Source organism: Typopeltis vanoorti, chromosome 9 (assembly GCF_054136105.1).
Source record: "Typopeltis vanoorti isolate ZY-2024b chromosome 9, IOZ_Tvanoo_1.0, whole genome shotgun sequence".
Taxonomy (NCBI): Eukaryota; Metazoa; Arthropoda; class Arachnida; order Uropygi; family Thelyphonidae; genus Typopeltis; species Typopeltis vanoorti.
The window spans coordinates 2,841,149-2,864,485 of NC_143557.1; the positions used below are offsets into that span (position 1 = coordinate 2,841,149).

Below are 23,337 nucleotides of genomic sequence, written 5' to 3' on the forward strand. Positions count from 1 at the left end.
AAGAACATCTCGGGATGCAGAACATATAAGGAACTTTTTCGAACAGCAAGGAATAGAGAAGACTGGAAGATCCTGCTCAGGAGAAGACTCAACCCGTCTTAGACGGAAGAGAAGAAGTGTATGTCTTTTAACTGCATGTATTCTCCCAGCAATGTCTACTGTACAAAAGAAAACTCTTGCCAATAGCAGATGAGTCCCATTCTCCCAGCAATGTCTACTGTACAAAAGAAAACTCTTGCCAATAGCAGATGAGTCCTTCAACTGAAAAGTCCCTAATAAGGTTGCACAGGTGTCAGATGAGACTCAAGGTCATTCAACCACTGCATGCATATTCAGAATACATCAAGTATTACATAAGCATCTCTTAAGGATTATCTTTTTGGAATTACTAACATTTATTTCCTATTCAAACTGTTTAGATTAAGTAGATTAAAGAATGGAGGTGAAATGCTCAGATTCCCTCATAAAAATGCCAGTGATGACAATGTTATTACAATGAGTTTTTTTGCATGCGATGTGTCATTTTTACGAAGAGCCAAATTAATACAGTGCATCAAAAATAATTACATGGACAAAGGAATTTTATTAATGTTCCATATGATTTAATAGATGTTAAATTATTGGTAAGGGGACTCCAACCTGCAATGCTTGCTTTCCCCAGTGGAAAATTTATGTACAATTTAAGTACACTTCGACTCAAAAGATGACACAGAAGTTTTTTGCTGTTCAGTCAATTTCAGCTTCAGGTATCCAGTTTGGGTCATCATCACTTGGTTCTTTACTATATCTAAAAATAAAGGATTATTAACAAATATTAAACTTCGCTGAATCACAAAAGTTCTGTATATCACACAATTATATTCTCAGCTATGAATGCTAATGTTAGTGCAATGAACTTGGTTACTATGATTGATCACCATTCACGAAAGTTACACTTTAAAAAATCCAAATGAAAATCTAGAGAATTTTAAGTCTGGACTGTTTGTTGAATCTTTAATGTTGCTTCTGGTAACATAAAATATAAAACTTATTTTTGTAAAATTATTTCCAAGAATTGGGCATCCCAGCCATGTCAGAAGTATCAAGTATTAGTGCTTAGAACAGAAGAAAAAAAAAACTTTCTTATGGTTGCCAATTTTTTCTGATAACCAACAGAAAGGTTGTTTAGTGTCATTTATAAACTGAAGCACACAACAATTTCAGTATACAAGTTAAACTAAATGTTCAATCAAGTATTACATAAGCATCTCTTAAGGATTATCTTTTTGGAATTACTAACATTTATTTCCTATTCAAACTGTTTAGATTAAGTAGATTAAAGAATGGAGGTGAAATGCTCAGATTCCCTCATAAAAATGCCAGTGATGACAATGTTATTACAATGAGTTTTCCTATAGCAAAAATCAAAAATAAATGCAACTGAAAAACAGAAATGTAAAATTTTATATATTAGATTTTATCTAGAACAGATTTTCACTTAACAAATACTTTAGAATCACGGGAATATCACAATGATCTTAAGTTTGTAGATCTAGAACAGGAATATGACAAGATACACAGAGAAAAGCTTTTCAAAACACTACAATTACATTTAGGTATTTTGACAACTGTACCCTCTAAAGTTTTCCGGGGGGGGGGGGGGGTGAGAGATCACTAAATAACTTGGACTCTAAAAACACTGGCTGTGATGACATCCCTTCAGTTCTGAAACACCATGTCCAGAGCTCTAACACCTGTGCTGTATTGTCTCTACAATCTATTATACATAGCTAATACTTATCCCAAAATCTGAATGCAATCACATATCCAATCTATTCCAAAAAAAGGGAAAAAAGCTACTGTCAAACTACCGACCAATCACAATCTCCACATAATGGATAGCCAGTATGGTTTCCACAATTCAAGATCCACAGCAAACCTGTTGGCTTACATCATCCACCAGTGGACACATGCTATGTTAAAGTTAAGAAAAACTTGTGCTGTCACTCTTGACATTTCCAGAGTGTTTGATAGAGTCTGGCATCTAAGCTTGCTAAACAAATTGCCATCCCTTTGGTCTTCCCTCCACCCTATATAATTTTTTGTTCACTGCATGTCATGGTTGATGGCTCCTTCTCTTTGAGCTTCAACACCAATGTAGGGGTACCTCTATCCTATCACCAACTGGCTCGTGCATAAACAACCTACTCTCGATTACCGCTAATCCTATCTACAGCTGATAATACTTTCCATTCATCCTCCTTATTTGACAAACAATGCAGTACTCTGACATCTCAAGCATCAAGATCATCCACAACCTTAAACATTGATCTATATACTATCCTTCAATGGGGCAAAGATAATCTGGTCATTGACATCAAAACAGGCTTGCCTCTTCTTGAGCAAAACAGATCTCAGCTCATATTCCCTTACCCTCAGTAACACATATCACCAGACAAGATCGAGCCTCTTTGCTTGGACTAACATTTTCCTCCTGTCTCAAATATATCACATCAATAGCTTCCTCGGCATCCAAAAAACTAGGCAATGACTTTCTTTCAAGATGCTGTTTTACATCCAACCAATTGTTACTTATAATATACAAATACCAAATCCACCCAATGCTTACCTTACTTCCTCCTCAGTAATATGCAAATAACCACACAAGATCTAATCGCATCAATAGCTTCCTCAGCCTCTAAAAAGAAACCATGCATTCTTATGAAATTTACTGAAATTCTGTACAACCCTTTCAGAAGTTGGTAAGTCTCAATCATACCACTCATTTTTCTACTGTTTCCTAGTCTCTGCAGTCTACAAATTCTCAATCTGTATTTATTTCACAATCCTGATATCATTTTTGACACACTCCATTTTTTTATGCACCCCCCCCCCCAATGGTAATATTCGTTAACATGTAAATGTTTGTTCTGGTGGATTTACTTTAGATTTTGACTACCTACTTATTCTTGGACTGTACTTTGATATTTAAGTTTCACTGTTTTGTTTTACAAATCCATCACTATGCTTGCATTTTTACATGATTAATCATACATAACTTTTACTAATATTAAAAACACCAAATGAACTATTATGGAAACAATTATGAGGAAAGAACAATTCTGTGTTCATCCAGTTTGGACCTATCAAGTATGCATAATAATTTTTGCAGAAGTAAGGAACTAGATAAGAACAGAGATCTGCAAGTTGTCGAACTGTCTCATGCAGACCACAGACGGGTGTATACAAAAGAGCATTCAAGTAATATATGTCTGTACATGAACACTAGGAGTATCAGAAACAAAAGGAGTAGAGTTTGTTGACTTGGTTAATATATCGGGATATCATATTGTAGGCATTAGTACGGCCTGGTTATCAGAAGCAGATTTACTAACTGGGACTGAGTGCAAATGGTACAGTATTTTTAGGAAATATAGGATAGCGGTGTGCTGCTAATGATATCAGATGATTGGAATCCAGTTAGAGTTGAGATCTATGACTGCAATATTAGTAAGTGTTTCATGTGGCAGCGAGTTCGAAGCCATCTGGTGTGAGGTTGAATCTAAGAAAATTAAATACACAATGGGATGTTGTCACAGACCTGGTGAATCAGTTGCTAGTGACGAAGAAATGCATCAACAAATAAATGATAGGTGCGAAAAGAGTGATCATAATGCAGGATTTTAATTATATGAACATTGATTGGGTAGACTATGAAATCTTGCAAGAAGAGTGAAACTGAATTTATGGAGTTGTTGTGAGAACTTTTTTCAAGCAGCATGTCACAGAGGGAACTTGTGATCAGAGTCAAATCTCATTATAGTGTCAGAGGAGGTTTCAGTAAAAGAACTATTCTGCCTCTGGTTGGTGACAGTAATCATGCAATACTTACTTGGAAAGTGAGTAAGTTTATGAATGTTTCATTCAGAAAAGGTTACATGCAGAACAAAGCAGGAAATTATGACCACCTGAGAGTATGCTGGGGTTCTGTACTATGGCAGCGGTTATTGGATGGGAAGAATGTTGACAGTGCATGCGAAATGTTTAAAAAATACTTAAATGATGCGATATCAGAATGTGTCCCTAGTGTTCAAAGAATAAATAGAGAAGTGAAATGGGATGTTATCTAATTAAGCAAGAGATTTGTAAGTAAAAGATGTGGAAGGAATACTGTGTGCACATAAGGATAATGTCAGTTATGATCATTATAAGCAGCAGGCCAAAAGAGTCGAGTGTTGTACTGAGTATGAAAAGAAAACGGCTCTGCAAGTTAAAGACAACCCAAAAGAATTTATCATTATGCTGTAAGTAAAAGAAAGAATGAATTTGAAAGAGTAACTTCTAAATGCAAATGATATGTGGGTGATTGTTCATCTAATAAGTAGCCATTTTGCTGATGCTACTAACCTGGTATATGCAACATTGACCTCATCACTACCATTACCTTTTCACTGTACAAGGAAGTACTAGAGCTGGTGCACACTGAATAAGAATTGGAACTGATGGGATATCAGCAACGATGCTAAAAGAGTATTCATGCTGAACTGGCTATTCCTTTAACCAGGCTATATAATTTGGGTCTCAGAACAGGGAAGATTCCACAAGAGTAGTGCAAAGACTATTCAACTATCAACAACTCAGTATTTATGGAGTGCTGGTGAAGATTTTGGAAAAGTTGGTTAGAGCTCACATTCAGAAATTGTTTGAATCTCTACTTTGTAACACACAGCATGGGTTTACTAAGGGAAGGCCATGTTTTAGCATCTTGCTCACATCCTATAATAAAGACAAGGGGAAATGGATACACAATGATACTTTTGGATTTTGCTAAGGCTTTTGACAGAACATAGCATGGAAAACTGTTGCATAAATTGGAGAATATGAGATTGAATTGGAAACTATTGGCATGGATATGAGGATGGGTGACTGACATCAAAGTCATATGTAGGGGGTGTCAATCTGCAAGATAACTAGTGGTGTGCCTTAAGGATCAGTCCATTGTTGTTCAATCTATACATTAATGGCATTGGAAAGGATTTGACATGTGACATAACTATTTGCTGATGATACAAAGATAGGTAGGGTAATCAGGAGTGCTGCTGTTACGCAGTGCTTGCAGAATGATAAGTTGAATAAGCTGGAACTGTGAGCATGTGAAAATGGCTGTCATTTCAATGTTAATAATAAATATCAAATGTTTTATATTGGTAGGATTATGCTTGAAAAAACTGATGAGACTAGGGATCTTGGAGTTTTAGTAAACTGGAAGTTGAAATTCAAGGGCCATATAGTAAAAATTGTAAATACAACTCAGAATAATGGCAATGCCAAAATGAACCCTGACATGTAAAAGATAAGTCGTTTTGCCTTTTTACAAGGCATTGATAAGACCTTGCTTGGACTATTGCATGCAAGTCTGGTTTCCATGGTGATTCTGATAATTTTACATGCCCCTAATATGGTTATGCTTTACTGATGTGTTTGCCATTTGCCTCATGGACAAGACACTTAGGATGCCTTTGTCACCTACCTAAACACCCAACATCCACTTCACAATTAGTCACTCACCAATGGATCACCATCTTTTTCCATTTACAGACAGCTATCACACACAGAGGAAGATATCTACATAAACAACCACATCATCCAGCCCAACAAAAACACACACAGAACCAGAATGATTTGTTCTAATGATACAGCTCTTTCCACAGAACTTCAATATTTGCACCATACTTTCTTGGGCAATGGCTACAATTGCTACAAAATAGATAAAATGCTGCATAATTCCATTACTTCTCCCTCTAACACACAAGAACAAAACAATCTTATTTCTATTCCCTAAGTCAGAAATCCATTAAAAAAAAAAAAAAAAAATAGCCAAAGTACTAATAAAGCATTGCCTTCACACCACATGTTAAATTAGCAACTCTGGTCCTTTATCTTAGGAGAGTGGACCAGAGTTGCTAATTTAACATGTGGTGTGAAGGCAATGCTTTATTAGTACTTTGGCTATTTTTTTTTTTTTTTAATGTATTTCTGACATAGGGAATAGAAATAAGATTGTTTTGTTCTTGTGTGTTAGAGGGAGAAGTAATGGAATTATGCAGCATTTTATCTATTTTGTAGCAATTGCCCAAGAAAGTATGGTGCAAATATTGAAGTTCTGTGGAAAGAGCTGTATCATTAGAACAAATCATTCTGGTTCTGTGTGTGTTTTTGTTGGGCTGGATGATGTGGTTGTTTATGTAGATATCTTCCTGTGTGTGAGAGAGAGAGAGAGAGAAAGAGAGATAGCTGCCCGATCCTCTAGCATATCCTGGAGTTCTTTGTAACTGACTTGGCCTACTATGGGCAGACAGGAAGATCTGTTAACATCCACCTGGGAGAACATAAAAAATACATTCGCTACCATTATTATGGCAAGTCAGGATTGGCAGACCATGCTTCAGACACTTTTCACAAAGGATTAGAAGAAAACCAGTATGCCATTTAGAAGTTGTTACAGGTCAAAGATTTTTTTAGTCAACCATGGCTAGGAAGAATTCTTCTAACCTGAAGAAGTATGGTTGCATTAATTTGCCAGACTTATCTTAAGATCAACTCATAGATAGCTGTAATTTTTTTTACAACATTAGACAGTGAGTAATTAGGACTTGAGGCCTTTTGTTCACTACAAGCTGAATAGTTTCACTTACTGTCACATGTAAACTATAACACTATTTTATGCTCTGAAGATGCTGGTTTGAAGCCCAGCGAAATATAAGCCAGTTAATAAACTTCTTTATAAAATAGTTCATGTACCATTAATACTGTTAAAATAAGTTATGAATAACATTCAACACCTAAGCTTGTCTATTAGACTGATGATTAATCATTGATATGTACCAAAGATTAATTGGTACTTATTATTCATCCAGATGTTTTATTGTTTCCATTTTGAATCTGCATATAGATTGTAACAATTTCAATATTGCTTTTTACTATAAATTTAATATTTAGTTTAATCCTTTATCCAAGTGTAAGCAAACAAAGTTTGCAGCTGAAGTATCTTCAGAACTGGGGCAACTCGTGGCAAAGGTGGACTGACTTCACATCACTTGCCTTAGTATCCCATAATGCAAAACACATCTCCTTGCAGACATGTATAATGCTATACATTATGGGAAGGGTAGTTACCCTTCTCATAATGGACTTTGTGCAAACTTTGTTTGCTTACACTTGGATAAAGGATTAAACTAAATATATAATTTATAGTTACAAGTGAAAAAAACTTCCAACATGCTTTTTACTAATCATGGCCAAAACTGTACTCTTTAAATAAATATTTTAAGACAACTTTTAATACCTCATAATATACATAACTTTTAAGACCACATAATATCACCTAAAATAAAAACACCAAAAAAAGTGCAAATGCAACAAGCTTTTACATGCAGTCATGTAAAATAAGGGAAGGCTCTTCCTGACTGACTAGTTGCATTTGTTATGGTGTATAATAACAGGAATTTTTCTGCTTCAGCCTGCTGAATATCTGAAAAACACATCAAATAACATTTTTCACATATCTGGCACATCTTTAATTATATCTTTAATAAAAAATAACGAGATCTGGTAAATATTTCAACTTATGAGAGAGGGAAGATATGAACTCTGAATCTTAACTAAACAGTTATTTAAAAAAAAAATTCTGCAACAATACTGTTAAATATGTGAGACATCAGCATACTTCTTTAACTACACAGTCATCTCTGGACTGAAAATCTTAACATAACTTCATTATTAATGGATTAAAGCAGTCACATCTAGGTTTCACTATTGGATATCTGAGCATGTACATCATCATCATCAAATTCCTGCCATGTACCCTCAAGGGGGTGTACAGGATATGATAGTACTACATGAAAAAATTACATCATTACTAACTTCCTATCTACAATTTTCCTCCAAATCAGTCTGTTACTTGTCAAGATTCCAACATTATCAGATCTTATATTTCTATCATCTAAGGCACTTTGTACCGTATCAATCCACCTATATCTTGGTCTTCCTCTGGGTCGTTTTCCTGCCAACCTGGCAGATAACACTGGTTTTGCTAATCTTTCATCTCCCATTCTGTTTAAGTGACCATACCACCTGAGATTAGCTCTGCTAATGCATTCCTGGATGCTGACAATGTCAAGATCTTTCCTAATATCCTCATTTTTAATATGATATTGCCATTAATGCCATCTGTTCACGCCTCGAATCTTTCTCAGGACTCATATCTGCAGTCTCTAGTCTTTGGTCAAGTGTTTTACTTCTGACCCAGCTCTCAGATCCATAAGTTAAAACTGGTTTGAACACTGTCTTGTATAGAGCTAATTTAGTGTTCCGACTAATTTCTCTCTTACTCCATATGAATTTATTCAATTGACTTCCCACCGTACCAGCTTTGCTGATTCTGTTGTCTATTTCTATATTTAATTTACCACCTTCAGTAAAAATCGTGCCTAAGTAGCTGAAATGTTTTACTTGTTCCACAGGTTCTCCATTCACAACACAGGTAACATTTTCAATGATTCTGCCTATTTTCATGGTCTTTGTCTTTTTATTGCTGACCTTCATACCATATTACAACAGCTATTCAATTTAGTCAGAGAATCTTGCAGACTTGTAGCGGATTTATTTAGAAGTATAACATCATCCACATAAAGCAAAGAGCTGACATTAACAACTCCAATTTTGATATCAGGTTTAATACCACTTTCCTTCATAATGTGATCCATATAGATAATGAATAACAGAGGGGATAACGTACATCCTTGTCTCACACCAGATTTAACATTAAACCATCTTCCTGTACTTCCTTCAATTCTACCTGCTGACTTACAACTCAAATAAAGACTAAGTATTGCTTGATATAATGCCCCATTGACACCATATAACTGCAGCATATTGAATAGCTTCTCTCTTGGCACCTTGTCATAGGCCTTTTCCAAATCGACAAAACTTAAATACAGATCTTTGTTATGTTCCCAGGCTTTCTCGACTATTTGTTGTAAAGTGAAGATCTGATCCTGACAGCCTCTATTTGGCCTGAATACAGCTTGTTCTTCACCAATTCTTCTCAACCGTTTCTCAAGTATACTTGCATAGATCTTGCCAGGAACACTCAGTAGGGAAATACCTCTGTGCATTCAGTTTTATTTCCCTTTTTATATATGGGTACTATGAGAGCTCTACTCCAATCATCGGGAATTCGTCCCTCTGTCCAGGCTTTCTGAACTATGCAGTGCAGCCACTGTAAGACTTTTATACCACCATACTTCATTTCTGGTCGAATATCATCTACTCCTGCTGCCTTTCCACATTTCAAGCCTTTGATGGCTTTTTCTACTTCAAGTATGGATATGTATTCCTGACTGCATGCCTGGTCAGTGTTTTTTTTTTTTTTATCACTGTGGTGTCATCACTGCTTGTTTCATTTAGCAGTTTTTCCATTGACACCATACTTCAAGGATATCTTTTTCTCCTGTTTTCATGTCACCTTTATCATCTCTAACTCCTTTTACAGCACTCTTTCCTCCATTCCTAAGCTTCTTCAACAACCTCCAGAATATTTTGCCACCTTCTTGATATTTATTTTCTATATTCTTGCCAAAATCCTCTCGTGACTTTTGTTTAGCTAGTTTTACACACTGTTTAGCTTTCTTACATTTGTCTCTGTATTCTGTAAGAGTAAAAGCTGACTTATTTGCCAGGAACTTTTGATATGCTTTCTTCTTTTCCTTCACTGCCTCTTTAACTTCCTGTGTCCATCAGGGAGTTCTGATTTTTTTTATCCTTGCACACAACCTCACCACATGCCTCTCTGGCAGAATCAATCAATGTTTTCTTCAGAGTTTGCCAGTGAATCTCCAAGGCTTGATTCCTGTTCTCAAACTCTTTCATTTTCTTTTCAATAATCTTTCTGTATTTTAGTCTACAGTTCACATCTGATAGCTGCTCAACTTTTATTCGCTTTAAAACTTTCTTACATGTTATTCTTTTCAATATGAAATTCAATTTTATCCTGCTCAAACTAAATAGTGATCACTTCCAATTTCAAATCCTCTGTACGCTCTGGTGTCCTGCACCAGGGAGAAAACATCACTATCAACAATAACATAGTCAATGAGACTTTTCTTATTCCTAGCCTCTTCTCTCCATGTGAATTTGTGCACATTTTTATGTTGGAACATAAGTGTTAGTGATAACCAGTCCATGTCCTGAGCAGAAATCCAACAGATATTTGCCATTATTATTAGCTTTGCTCTTTTCTCCAAATTTTCCCAAAATATTTTTGTATGTCTCACAATCATTTCCTACTCTGCTATTTAGATCCCCAACAAGGACCAACATTTCCTTTTTCATTGTGTCAGTTGCTTTTTCTAAAGCGTCAAAAAATTCCACCACTTCTACCTTAGTAGAACCTTCTGTGGGACCATAGGCACAATTAAGTCTCATTGTCCAGTTCCCCATTCTCATATTTGCCCACATTACTCTACTTGAGACTGACTGCCATTCAAGAAGATTAGCCTCGTATTTTGTGTTTAATACTATGGCTACTCCTTTTCCTTGATTGTCATTGCCTGAATATAACATTTTGTATTTATTGCTCAGAAAGATCTCACCAGTTTTAGTCTTTTTTGTTTCAGTCACCCCTATTATGTCGATCTGGTACTTATCTAATTCCTCAGCTAGCTCCATTTCTTTGCCATTCAGGCTTCTTACATTGATAGTACCGATCTTTAACTCTGGTGATGTTGAGTTGGGATTTGTTTTCAGATTTGTTCCAGTAGCTGACTTTTCGCTGTTCGCCCTGGTTCCCTGGCGAAAACAACGGGGGCCTTGTTTAACCGGGCGACGCCCCAGCCGGCATGAAATTGTCTTGTTGTACCATCATTTTTTATTTTGGTTTAACCAATAAGAATACAATTTGGTCAGCTAAAATCCCAAATTGCCAACCCATCCTCGTTCGTTCAGTATCAAAGTAGATACCCAACAGGGTGCACCACAAGAAGGTGAGGATTGGACATTAGGTCAGAAGCCCTGGTCGGTTCTCCGCATTCCTTTAAAGGCTATGGGGAGGTCTCCTCTCAGTTATACAGCTTTGACCCTTAAGCACCCCATGAGCATGTACATGTGACTTTATTCTCAATGAAAATAAAGGCCTCATCTTAAGTTACCTCTATTTACAAAGATTCCAATGAACAGCAAACAAATCAAAAGCATAAAAGCAACATGTCAGCAGAATTCAGTCTTTTTTATGATGTACAGCAGTGCTTCCCAAACTTATGGATGCCAAGGCCCCCTTTGGAAAATTAAAATATTTTACAACCCACATCGAAAAAAAAAAAAAAAAAATCTTAATACAGACATATTATTGTAATATTTATTGTTTTTATAATCAACACAATTTATATTCAAGATTTTGGTTTGTAATCATTTCAATACCTTTGAAATTAAAGTTATACGAATAAGCATATATTTACTAATATTCATTAATCACCGAAATATGCAAGAAGCAAAATTTGTTAACCGACCCCAATGTTTGATTTTTTCCATTAAAATATAAAAAAGACCAAAAAAGAAATAAAAATTAAATACTTTTTTTTTAATTTAAACATTTTAAATTTGTTTTCATTATTTCACGACCCCCCCCCCCTCAACAAAACGTACGGCCCACAGTTTGGGAAGCGCTGTTCTACAGCATTGTGGGTGGAAATCAGTTTGCTTCCATTTTGGTCCACAGTGATGTAAAGGACTGTGGACCAAAATCATCATCGACTGCAGCTTTCCTTCAGTCCCTGCTTCTTCCATTTTTTATAATAAATTTAGTTTAATCCTTTATCCAATTGTGAGCAAACAAAGTTTGTGCCTGAAAATATCTTCAGGACTGGGGTAAGGTAGTACAACACCAGGCAGCTCGTAGCAAAGGTGGCCAAGCGACCATCACTCCTATCTCAGTATCTCCCATAATGCAAAACACATCTCCTTGCATATATGTATAATGTTATGCATTAAGGGAAGGGCCACTATCGATACTGGTTTCGACCTTTATTGAGGTCTCGTCAGTGGGAGCCAGGCCCTGAAGTGGAGATACCAGGCAGAAGCAATGGAGAGGTCATCTTTACCTATAGGAGTTGCCATAAGGTGTGCCACCTTATTATTAAATTACTCTGCATTTAGAGAAAGATGTTGAAAGTTTATTTTTCACTTGGTTAGACTATAATAAATTTAGTTTAATCCTTTATCCAAGTGTAAGCAAACAAAGTTTGCGCCTGAAAATATCTTCAGTTAATTCAATAATAACAATAGTGATTTTGCTAATTAGAATGATATCAGTGATTCGTAGACTACTTAAGTTCTCCATCAATATTCAGTCTTCTTTTCTCCTAGTTCAATTTTCATATTCAAGGACTGTAGCAAATAATTTAATTCTTTTCTATTTAAATTTATTACTAATGACCTCTCTCATATGAGTCAATATGTTAATATAAATATCTATTCCTATATGTTTTAAAGCTTCAAGCATTTTACAAAGGTCTAATTGAGTCCAAGGCTTTTTCATTATCTATAAAGCCAAAGGAATTAATACATTATTCTTTTGTTTTTTCCATTACTTGATTTAAGGCTTATAAACGATCTAAAGTTGAGAAGGATGTTCTGAAACCTACCTGTTCTTTTAGTTGATGAAAATTTAACTGTTTATTCTGTCATCTATAATTTTTGTAAACAGCTCATGAAGGACTGACAGAAATGTTATAGGTCTATATTTTTTTATGCCAGTTTTATCACCTTTCTTATGATGATTTTTCCAGTATTTCAACTTTTAACCTTTTCATGCATAAAGGCCTCATATGAGAACACATATTTTCCCTCGTAATTATTCATTCATAATTTAGTGCTACTGTATGCATGTAGTCCTCATCTGGGGGAGACCAAAGTGTTCTTGGAAACCACACCAGATGGCAGGAGTTTCAACAGAGTTACAGGAATACTAATCTCTCTGCAGTACATGGTGATATCAAGGAGGAAATGAAAAGCTGCTGTTTTGTTGATTTGAATTTGGTGATTTTATGAGTCTTCTGGAAAGGTTAGTATGGTTTTATATATTGTTATACTTTGTAGTGAAGTGTTAATATTTAATTTGTTCATGTTTATTATCATATTCATAAAATGAACTTGAAAACAACCTGTCCTCACATGAGGACAATATGTTTGTAAGGTAATCTATGCAGCAAACAGTTTGAGGTTAGAAAGTTCTTGTACAATATTTTTATAATTTTATTTTAGCAAACATAAAAGAATAGTAAGTGTGTTAATTGGCATTATCATCTCTTTTACAGATGGATAACCAAAAGCCAAGTCCATCAGGCATTAAAAAAAGGCCTATTACCACAAGAGACTTACTGAAGAGAAGATTGAAAAACTGTTGGAGAAATCTGAAGATGGTTTGGAGCTGAGTGATTGAGATGATAATCCTACATACCAGCAGCCACAAAATGATCCTACAGAGAGTGACAGTTCAAGTGAAGACAGTGATGTTCAGTGTCCTTACCCTGTTGGTCAGATTCACAACGTTCAAAGTCCAGCTAATGTGCAAAATACAGCTGTTGCTGGTCATATGCCATTGCAGAGATAATCAGTGTGGTTTAGTGAGAAAGATAATCTGGTACTGAACAACAGTTTGGAGGAAAACATCAAGTAAATATTCACGGAGAGAGCCCTGTAGATTATTTTTCATAGCTGTTTACAGAAATTGGTGGATGAAATTGTGAAACAAACTAATCTGTATGCATGCCGTAAAGGCAAAGATAATTTAGCACTTACTGTGACTGAACTCAAAATTTACCTTGAAATTGTACTTGTCATGACATACATAAAATACCCACATGTAAGGCAGTATTGGTCTTCTGAACATGGACTGTGCATGAACGTTATAGCTGATGCTATGTCAGTGAACAGATGGGAGGACATAAGGCAGTATTTGCATTTTGTTGATTCAGACAATACCTACCAATAATAAAGACAAAGCAATACGTATAAGACCAGTGCTGGAAAAGTTTAATGAAACATTGCATGCTGCTGTGAGCCCAGAAGAATTTCAGAGTGTAGATGAGATGATGATTCTGTTCAAGGGACATTCACAACTCAAACAATACTTACCTAAGAAACCAAAAAAAATAGGGTTTCAAAATGTGGGTGAGGGCAGGCATTTCAGGCTATGTATATTGTTTTGATCTTTATGTAGGTGCAGATCCTGGAAGACAAAATTCAGACTCATTCAGTGCAAGTGAAAATGTAGAACTTAGGCTTTGTCATGATCTTGCTCAGTGATCGGCAACCTTTTTGGATTGAAGAGCCATTTTTAAAATTATATCTGTTAAAAAAAAAAAAATTAGGGAGCCGCACGCAGTGATGAGCAACCAATGGCCCGTGGGCTGCATGTGGCCCTCTCAGTTTTTTTGTGCGGTCCATGGTGTTCGTTTTGCACGGCAGAATTAATATAATTTAATTAAAAATCTATTTTATGAATGTTGATTTATTTGTGCAGGTTAAAAAAATTAAAATATAATTAATAATAGAAAATAAATTAATACTTTCTTATCAAAGAAAATATTCTTTATGCAGATCGAGCCGAGTATTTGATTTACTATTTAATTGCTCATCACTGCTTTAAATTTATAAACTACGTTGAAAAATATTATTAAATTATTTATTAACAGTAACACATTATCATACTTGTAAAACACAGGGGTGGCATGTCACACGAAATTATATATTTTTAAATATTAAAACAAAGATTTGATCCTCCTTACAAAACATATATATAAAATCCAATAACATACCTATTTCTTTAATTTTTTTTTTTTTTTTTTAATATATCTCACTAATATATCAAAAAGTCTACTAATATTTTAATATATCAAAAAGTCTCACTAAGAAGATATTTTTTTAAAATATCTTCTTAGTGAGACTTTTGCTGTTGAACTTCTTGGAATAGTTTCTCAGTATGCGACGAATACGCCGTAATTTTCATTTCCAAACATGATGAAAGACTCACGTTGTTTAGTTGGTTTCTCAACTTACTTTTAATTTCATATTAGAAAATATTTGCTCACAGAAATATGTCGATCCGAAAAGTGATAGAAGTCCAAATGCGTATTGTTTGAAATCACTGAATGTAAGTGTCTGATAAACAATTCCATGTGTCAAATACAATCTGATCTTGCTTTTTAAGATCTTCTATTTCAGAACCATTTTTTTTTGTATTGCAAGGTTAGATTTTTGTCTTTCCAATCAACTCCTCTAGGTCAGCTTTAAGATTTCTAAATTTTGAAATTCCACAAATCCTGGGTTTTCAGGGGGTCCTCTAACTGAAGTTGGAATGCAACATCATCAATTCCAGCAAAAGGTGAAAAATTTAATTCGGCAGGGTTAATTTCAAGTGGTCACAATAAAAATGACATAGTTGCCGTGTTCTTTCTAAATTCCTCAAATCTCCAATTAAATGCAGATCGCACATTTACCACAATTTCTTTGAAAAAAAGGTTAAATTTATGGAATTATTATCAGCTTATTATTGCCGATATTTCTTCAACGTAGGAAAATGTAATAATGTGCCTTTCTCTAAGTCTGTCGCAAACAAATATAATAAACGAAATCACTTCTTCTAAAAGCAAAACTGTATTTCCCTTTCCCTGTAGTTACTTATTTAGTGTGTTTAAATGGGAAGTCATATCCACCATAAAGTAGGATTTTTTTAAAATGTAAACAAAATGTAAAGAAGGATTATCATATGATTTCAAAGAGTTCAAACATGAAAGTATTAAATTTTTCAGATCGCATGTATTATTTTTAATTGTAAAATATCCTCGACTTAATGTAAAATGTCCTTAATTTATTGAAATGCTAAATTTAGGGTTTTTAGTTTCTAATTTAATAAATAACATTCATTTTGCATTATTCAAAATTAGATTGTTTAATAACAAAAAGAGCCGCAGGTTACCGACCCCTGATCTTGCTGGTGAGAACTGCAAGATATATGCAGACAACTTCTTCACAAGCATCCCCCTAATTAAGAAACTAAAGGAAAATGATATTTATTATGTGGGTACATGTAGAACAAATAGACTTCAAGGTGCTGACAAGAAACTGAAAAGGATTTGCAAAAGATGGGACAAGGAAATATGTTAGTTACCACATCCTCTGATCGCATTACTGTCACTAGATGGGTTGATAACTCAATAGCACATGTGGTACTAGCTACTTAGGAAAGGAGCCTGTCAGTGTATGTTAGAGGTTCAGCCAGACAGGAAAAAAGTATGTTGAAATTCTGAAACCTGTTTATAACAAAAATATGGGTGGAGTGGACCTTATGGACTCTCTTGTGGCTTTGTATCGAAGTGATACCAGGAACAAACGATGGTATAAGAGAATTTTTTACCTATGTTGAATGTACTTGTTTGTAATAAATGGATCATTTAGAAATGGGAAGAAAAAAGAAACAATGGATTTGTTGGAATTCAAATCAAGAGTGGTAACTGCTTTGATATATCAAGGTTTAGCTCAACTAGATACAAACAAACAAGGATGCCCTTCAAGTCAGACACTGTCAGCACTAAAGAAACACAAAACTCACTCTGTGCCACATGGGAAACGTTTTGACGGCAGTGGACACTTCCCAAAGAAGACAACAGGTGCTAATGCCAATCGTTGCAGAGATGTACACTGTAAGAGTAAAACAAAATACATCTGTAGTAGATATCAGGTTCCAATCTGTCCAGAATGTTTTCAGTCTTTCCATACAAAATGAGACAAAGAGAATAAGACTGTTCTTGATTTCCATAGCTCTACTGAAAATTTTAATTGTTCTACTTTTTTGTATGTACTAAGTAATCCAAGTTGTGATCATTCATGCAGTGTTTCAGCAAAATATAAATTGTTTATAATCTGTTTTGTCATACTTGTAATGCCTTTCAATGAAAATAAATTCCTTAGTCTAAGTAATTTCCATAGAAATATGTCTGTAGTCTGTTGGCATTAGTGCATGATGTCCTCAGATGAGGACATCATTTTTTTTTACATATACAGTATACAAATTTAGAAAAATTAATGAATTCATGGTAATACTGTAAGATTAAATGGTTACTTAACTGGTAATTAGTTTATGGAATTAACAACGCATATAAAGTATATTAATTAAAGGTAACTTTAATAAATAACTTCTATATTTCGGTAACGTCACGTTGCCATCTTCAGGAACATAAAGATATGGTATGTGCACGCAGGCACTAACAAAAGCAAATGAGGAAGAAAGCAAGAAACTAATATTGTTCCTAAAGTCCTAATGGTGCCCTCTGGTGGGCTAATTTGGTTGACTTGGCAGTTGGGCTGAAGTTCTCAAAATGTAAGTCTCCCAAATTTGGGGTAGTTTCATGCACCCAAATTTGTTGAGGTTAGGAACGTTTTTTAGAGCTGCTCAAGATTCCTTGAATAATCTTTCGTAATTAAACTTGCTGCGGTGTATTATTTTTGTTTTCTTCCAACAAATTCTATGGTGGGTATCTAAGGCATGGTCTGCCAGCCCAGAGCGGCTGTACTGGTGAAACCGGATGTAGTCTTTGTGTTCTGAAATCCAGATATTTGTTGTTCTGCCTGTTTGGCCAAAGTAAGACAATTTGCAGCTGCAAGGGACCTGGTATACACCAGGTAGGTCTAGGGGAAATGGTTGGTCTTTGGTAGAGCAGATAAGGGATGCCAACTTTTTATATGGTCTGTAACAAGAAGTAAGGTCATTTTCTGAGGATATTGGTTATTTTCTCAGAGGTGCCCTGGATGTAGGGGATGGCGATAGATTTGGTGTAATCTTTATTGTGTGTGTGTGGGGGGAGGGGGTTGTTGTGGTTTACTGGTGTGAGTATTTTTTGGTTTTTTTTGGGGTTATAGCCATTGGCTAAGAAAGTGTCGTGGATGCGGTTTAGTTCAGTAGTTAGGGCCTTGTCATCTGAGCAGATTAATTTTGCCCTGTTATATAGTGTTTTTATAACCCCGTATTGTTGTGAGGGGGGATTGCTGGTGAATGTATCTGCCAGTATGGATGGGTTTTCTGTAAACAGAGAAAACCAAAGATCCATCAAGCTGGCAGGTGATTAAAGTGTCAAGGAAGGGGAGTGTGTTGTTTTCCTCTTTTTCTAAGGTGAACTGGACTCTGGGGTGTTGGTTATTTAAGTGTGTTAGGAAGGAGTGGAGCGAGTCTGAGCCATGTTGCCAAATAGCAAACACATCATCCACGTAACGAAGCCAAATAGTGGGTTTTTGTGGGACGGAGTTTAAGGCCCAAAATTACATAAACAAAATGTGCCATTACGTCCCATAGTGGATGGCATTGATTCCCCCACATATAAATGAGCCAAACATTTAGCCAAAACGCTCACACACTATACTGGCAACACACCATCACACATAAAAAACTCAGCCCACATTAAAGCCAGTGTAGAAAACCTCTCACTCCAACACACTGACATAATGGTCAGTTTTGACATCTCCTCCCTATTCACTAATGTCCCATTCAAAGAAACCCTAGTGCTCATCCAAGCCAAGTTTCCTCCCGATATCTCAGCCCTATTTCAGTTCACAATGAACTCAGGCTATTTCATTTGGCAAGGAAAGTTCTACAAACAGATAGAGGGGACAGCCATGGGTTCACCACTTTCCCCATCCTTGGCCAATTTCTTTATGGAGACCTTTGAAGAGAAAGCCTTAAACTCCACCCCACAAAAACCCAATATTTGGCTTCGTTACGTGGATGATGTGTTCGCTATTTGGCCACATGGCTCAGACTCACTCCACTCCTTCCTAACACACTTAAACAATCAACACCTCAGAGTCCAGTTCACCTTAGAAAAAGAGGAAAACAACACCCTCCCCTTCCTAGACACTTTAATCACCTGCCAGCTTAATGGATCTTTGGTTTTCTCTGTTTACAGAAAACCCACCCATACTGGCAGATACATTCACCAGCAATCCCATCCCCCCCCACAACAATTTGGGGTTATAAAAACACTCTATAACAGGGCAAAATTAATCTGATCAGATGACAAGGCCCTAACTACTGAACAACCACATCCACAACACTTTCTTAGCCAATGGCTATAACCCCAAAAAAATCCAAAAAATACTCAAACCAGTAACCCCCCCCCACACACACACACACAATAAAGATTACACCAAATCTATCACCATCCCCTACATCCAGGGCACCTCTGAGAAAATAACCAATATCCTCAGAAAATATGACCTTACTTCTTGTTACAGACAATATAAAAAGTTGGCATCCCTTATCCGCTCTACCAAAGATCAACCACTTCCCCTAGACCTACCTGGTGTATACCAGGTCCCTTGCAGCTGCAAATTGTCCTACTTTGGCCAAACAGGCAGAACAACAAATATCAGGATTTCAGAACACAAAGACTACATCCGGTTTCACCAGTACAGCCGCTCTGAGCCGGCAGACCATGCCTTAGATACCCACCATAGAATTCGTTGGAAGAAAACAAAAATAATACACCGCAGGAAGTTTAAATACGGAAGATTATTCAAGGAATCTTCAGCAGCTCTAAAAAACGTTCCTAACCTCAACAAATTTGGGTGCATGAAACTACCCCAAATTTGGGAGACTTACATTTTGAGAACTTCAGCCCAACTGCCAAGTCAACCAAATTAGCCCACCAGAGGGTACCATTAGGACTTTAGGAACAATATTACTTTCTTCCTCACTTGCTTTTGTTAGTGCCTGCGTGCACATACCATATCTTTATGTTCCTGAAGATGGCAGCGTGACGTCGCCGAAATATACAAGTTATTTATTAAAGTTACCTTTAATTAATATACTTTATATGCGTTGTTAATTCCGTAAACTAATTATCAGTTATGTATGACCAACGTATAAGCCTTGCTACTAGTAAATGTTTACTGTATCATGCCGTTATAATTTTTAATAAATGAATATAAAAATTCATGCATGGGAAGGTTAAGGGTTCTCCCTGTTCTTAGATGCTCAGATACAATTCTGCTAGTTTTATGTGCAAGCGATCTTCCATTTTTTAACATTTCTATTCAATTTATATTTCCATCAAGTCCAGGTGGCTTTCCATTTTTCATTTTTGCAAGTGCTTGTTTTACTTCATCTTTGACTGTATATTCATTAGTTTTCTCTATTGTTGTACTCTTACATTCCTTTTATTTGTATATAATTCTTGATAAAATTTAGTTATAAATGTTCTGTTTGTAATTAATATCCATTTACATCTTTTACACTTTTCATAAAGATTACCTGCATTATCAAGAAGTTTCCTTGTTTTCTTTATACTGCTGTTCTTATCAACACTCCTTTTTCCTGATTGTTTTGCAAATTTCAGTATATTCTATGTTTCTTACACCATGTGCATCTTGCTTTGTGTTTCTTCTTTTTGCTATTAGGCCTTTAGTTGTTTTTTGTTTTTTTTCCTTTTTTTTGAATTTCTGGTTAAATTTTCAATATTCTTTATTATACTTGTTAGGAAACTGCTGAAATTTTCAATATTTGAATTTTTTTTTTCATTTTTTTTTTTTAATATTCTAAATTTACCTGATTTTTTTTTTTTTTTCATTTGCAAAATTTCAAATATGTTTCTGGTTTTCTTCTAGATCTATTTTGCTTTGTACTAGTCTATTATCTTTACTTAATCTTACTTTGTTCGTAATATTTATGGTTTATCTGCTAATATATAATCAATTTCATTCTTATTAATTCTATTTGGATGTCTCCAGATCCATTTGTTGAGGTTTCTTTTTTAAAAAAGTATTATTTTTAGATTTTTCTTCTGCAAATTCCACATCTCTCTTATTTCTGGTACCAATACCATTAATTCTCACGTATGCTTCAATTTGGATTTTTCTTTTTTCCTACTTTTGCATTGAAATCTGCCATCAAAATATTAAAATAACGTCTACTATTTTTTAAAGAATGATGCATCTGGTTATAAACAAGTTCTACTTCATCCATATAGCTACATGTGGGTAGATAAACTTGCACTATTCTTAAGGTATGTCTTCTATTTAGTCTTAGTGATTTGGCAGATTCTTTCTGATATAAATTTATTATTTGACACCTCCAGGGAGTCCAAAGACTCATCGAGGGAGGACACCTGCTCTACAGCTCTGTCTCCACCAACTGACCATAACTACACCAACGCCATCTACCGCCAACCACCACTTGTATTTCCAGAGACAATCACAAATATCCATGCCCACGGCAGAATTCGAACCCACAGCCATTTTGGCTGGAGAGCAGATATGCTAACCAGTCAGCCAGCCAAGCTGGCTAATTTACATCATTAAATTCCTGACGTGTACCCTCAAAGGGTGTATAGGATATTATGACAGTACTATATGAAAAACTTACATCATTACTAACTTCCTATCAACAATTTTCCTCCAAATCAATCTGTTATCTATCAAGACTAACATTATCAGTTCTTATATTTCTGTCTTCTAAGGCACTTTCTACTGTATCAATCCACCTATATCATGGTCTTCCTCTTGATCTTTTCTTGCAAACCTAGCAGAGAACACTTGTTTTGCTAATCTTTCCTCTCCCATTCTGTTTAAGTGACCATACAACCTAAGATTATCTCTGCTAACACATTCCTGGATGCTAACATCATATTTTATATTCAATTATTTTATTGTTAATCAAAACAACATGTTTGCTTTCATCTTGTTTTTCCACTTATTAGCAAATGCACTGTTTAAATCTTGGATTATATTTCCTTTACATCTATGTTAAATTCCAATTATATCTCATTAAATAGCTCTTTATCTAGATTATTAACCTGTCATCACCGATAAGAGTATCCACATTATAAGTAGCTATGTATAGAATTCTTGCTGGTCATTTTTTATTTAATGACTTATTTTTAAAACTTGGTCAGATTTATTTCCATCCAAGACAACACTCCTTCGTAGGTTTGGGAATGTTTCTTCATATTTCTGACTAAAAACAGTCTTATTCATGATTATATTACTTTGTCCATTAAGACCTTGTGACACTGACTTACTTTCTTCTCTTAATATTCATGGAGGTATTTGATCTACTCTTCCATGTTGACTAGACAAAATGGGAGCTGCATTTTATAGCTTTCTGCCGGCTATATAGAAGAATAACAGAAAATGGAATGAGGGGATAAAACGGAGACTTTAGTCCCCACTTTACACTAACAGCATAGGGTCTGAAGAATCAGAAAATAATTTATCATCATCAGACTTCCATGGAGCCAAGAGACTCATGGGAGGTCCTGCTCTCACATGCACAGCTCATCATACTTTGACTTAAATGCATTCACTTTCCCTGCACTCATCACACTTTCAGGCAATGCATTCCAATCACCCACTACTCTCCATGAAAAAAATCTACCCCTCACCTTATACAGCTTCCAAGGATGGTCCCTTGTTCTCCCCATTTTCAGATATTCTATGAAAAATCTCATCCATGCTAATCAGGTAATTATCCCTCCAACTTGCACATTCATCATGTCTCCCCCTCTTTCTTTTATCCACCAGGCTATAAAATCTGCATTCTCTCAATCTGTCCTCATACTCCACATTCCAGAGACCAGAAACCAACTTAGTCAATCATCTCTGAATCCTCTCCAATATCTCATCATCCTTTTGAAAACCTGGTGACCAAATTTGTGCATAATAATCCATGTGGCCTGATCAAAACCTTGCACAATAGAATCAAAACATCCTTATTCTACATGTCAGTGTTCTCCACATCATTTCCATAATCTGCTGTGTTGTCCTCACAATTTTAGCAAAATTGTCCACAAAATTAAGTCCTTATCCACCATCATCCCCAGATCTTTCATCTTCTCCAGCTCCTCTGAAATATCCTGACCAATCCAATGCTCTGCATCCTATCTTTGCTTCCCAAATTTTAAAACCTTGCACTTTGCAACATTCAACTGACATCTCCACATGTTCGCCCATTCAGACAGTCTATTTAGATCCTCTTGCAAAGCCACAACTGTTCTAATTATAATTATCCCCAACTTTGCATCATCTGCAAAACAACTGTATACCTCCATTTAAGCCCTTTCCAATGTTTTTACAAATTAAACAACAATGTCCCCAAAACAGACTCCTGGGGCACGCCACTAGTGACTCTTCTTTTGGGATATCACCCCCCCCCCAACATACACACAACCTGCTGATACGAAGACAGCCAATCTCCCATCCAATGCACTAATTTGCTATCCAATCCCATCTGTTTCAATTTAACTACCAGTTTGT

The 23,337-nt window shown here is 35.6% G+C and overlaps 1 protein-coding gene across 2 annotated transcripts in view; it reads right to left on the reverse strand.

Moving 5' to 3' along the window:
• Positions 1-563: 563 nt before the first annotated feature.
• LOC150102847 (uncharacterized) overlaps positions 564-23,337 on the reverse strand; it is a 109,231-nt gene continuing 86,457 nt past the window's right edge. For both annotated transcript variants that reach the window (XR_016548781.1, XM_090397600.1), the window contains one exon: positions 564-787. Coding sequence is in view for 1 of the 2 variants with exons in the window: in XM_090397600.1 (XP_090253726.1) it covers positions 727-787 (61 nt within the window). In the remaining variant the exon portion in view is untranslated. The remainder of the gene's footprint in view (positions 788-23,337) is intronic.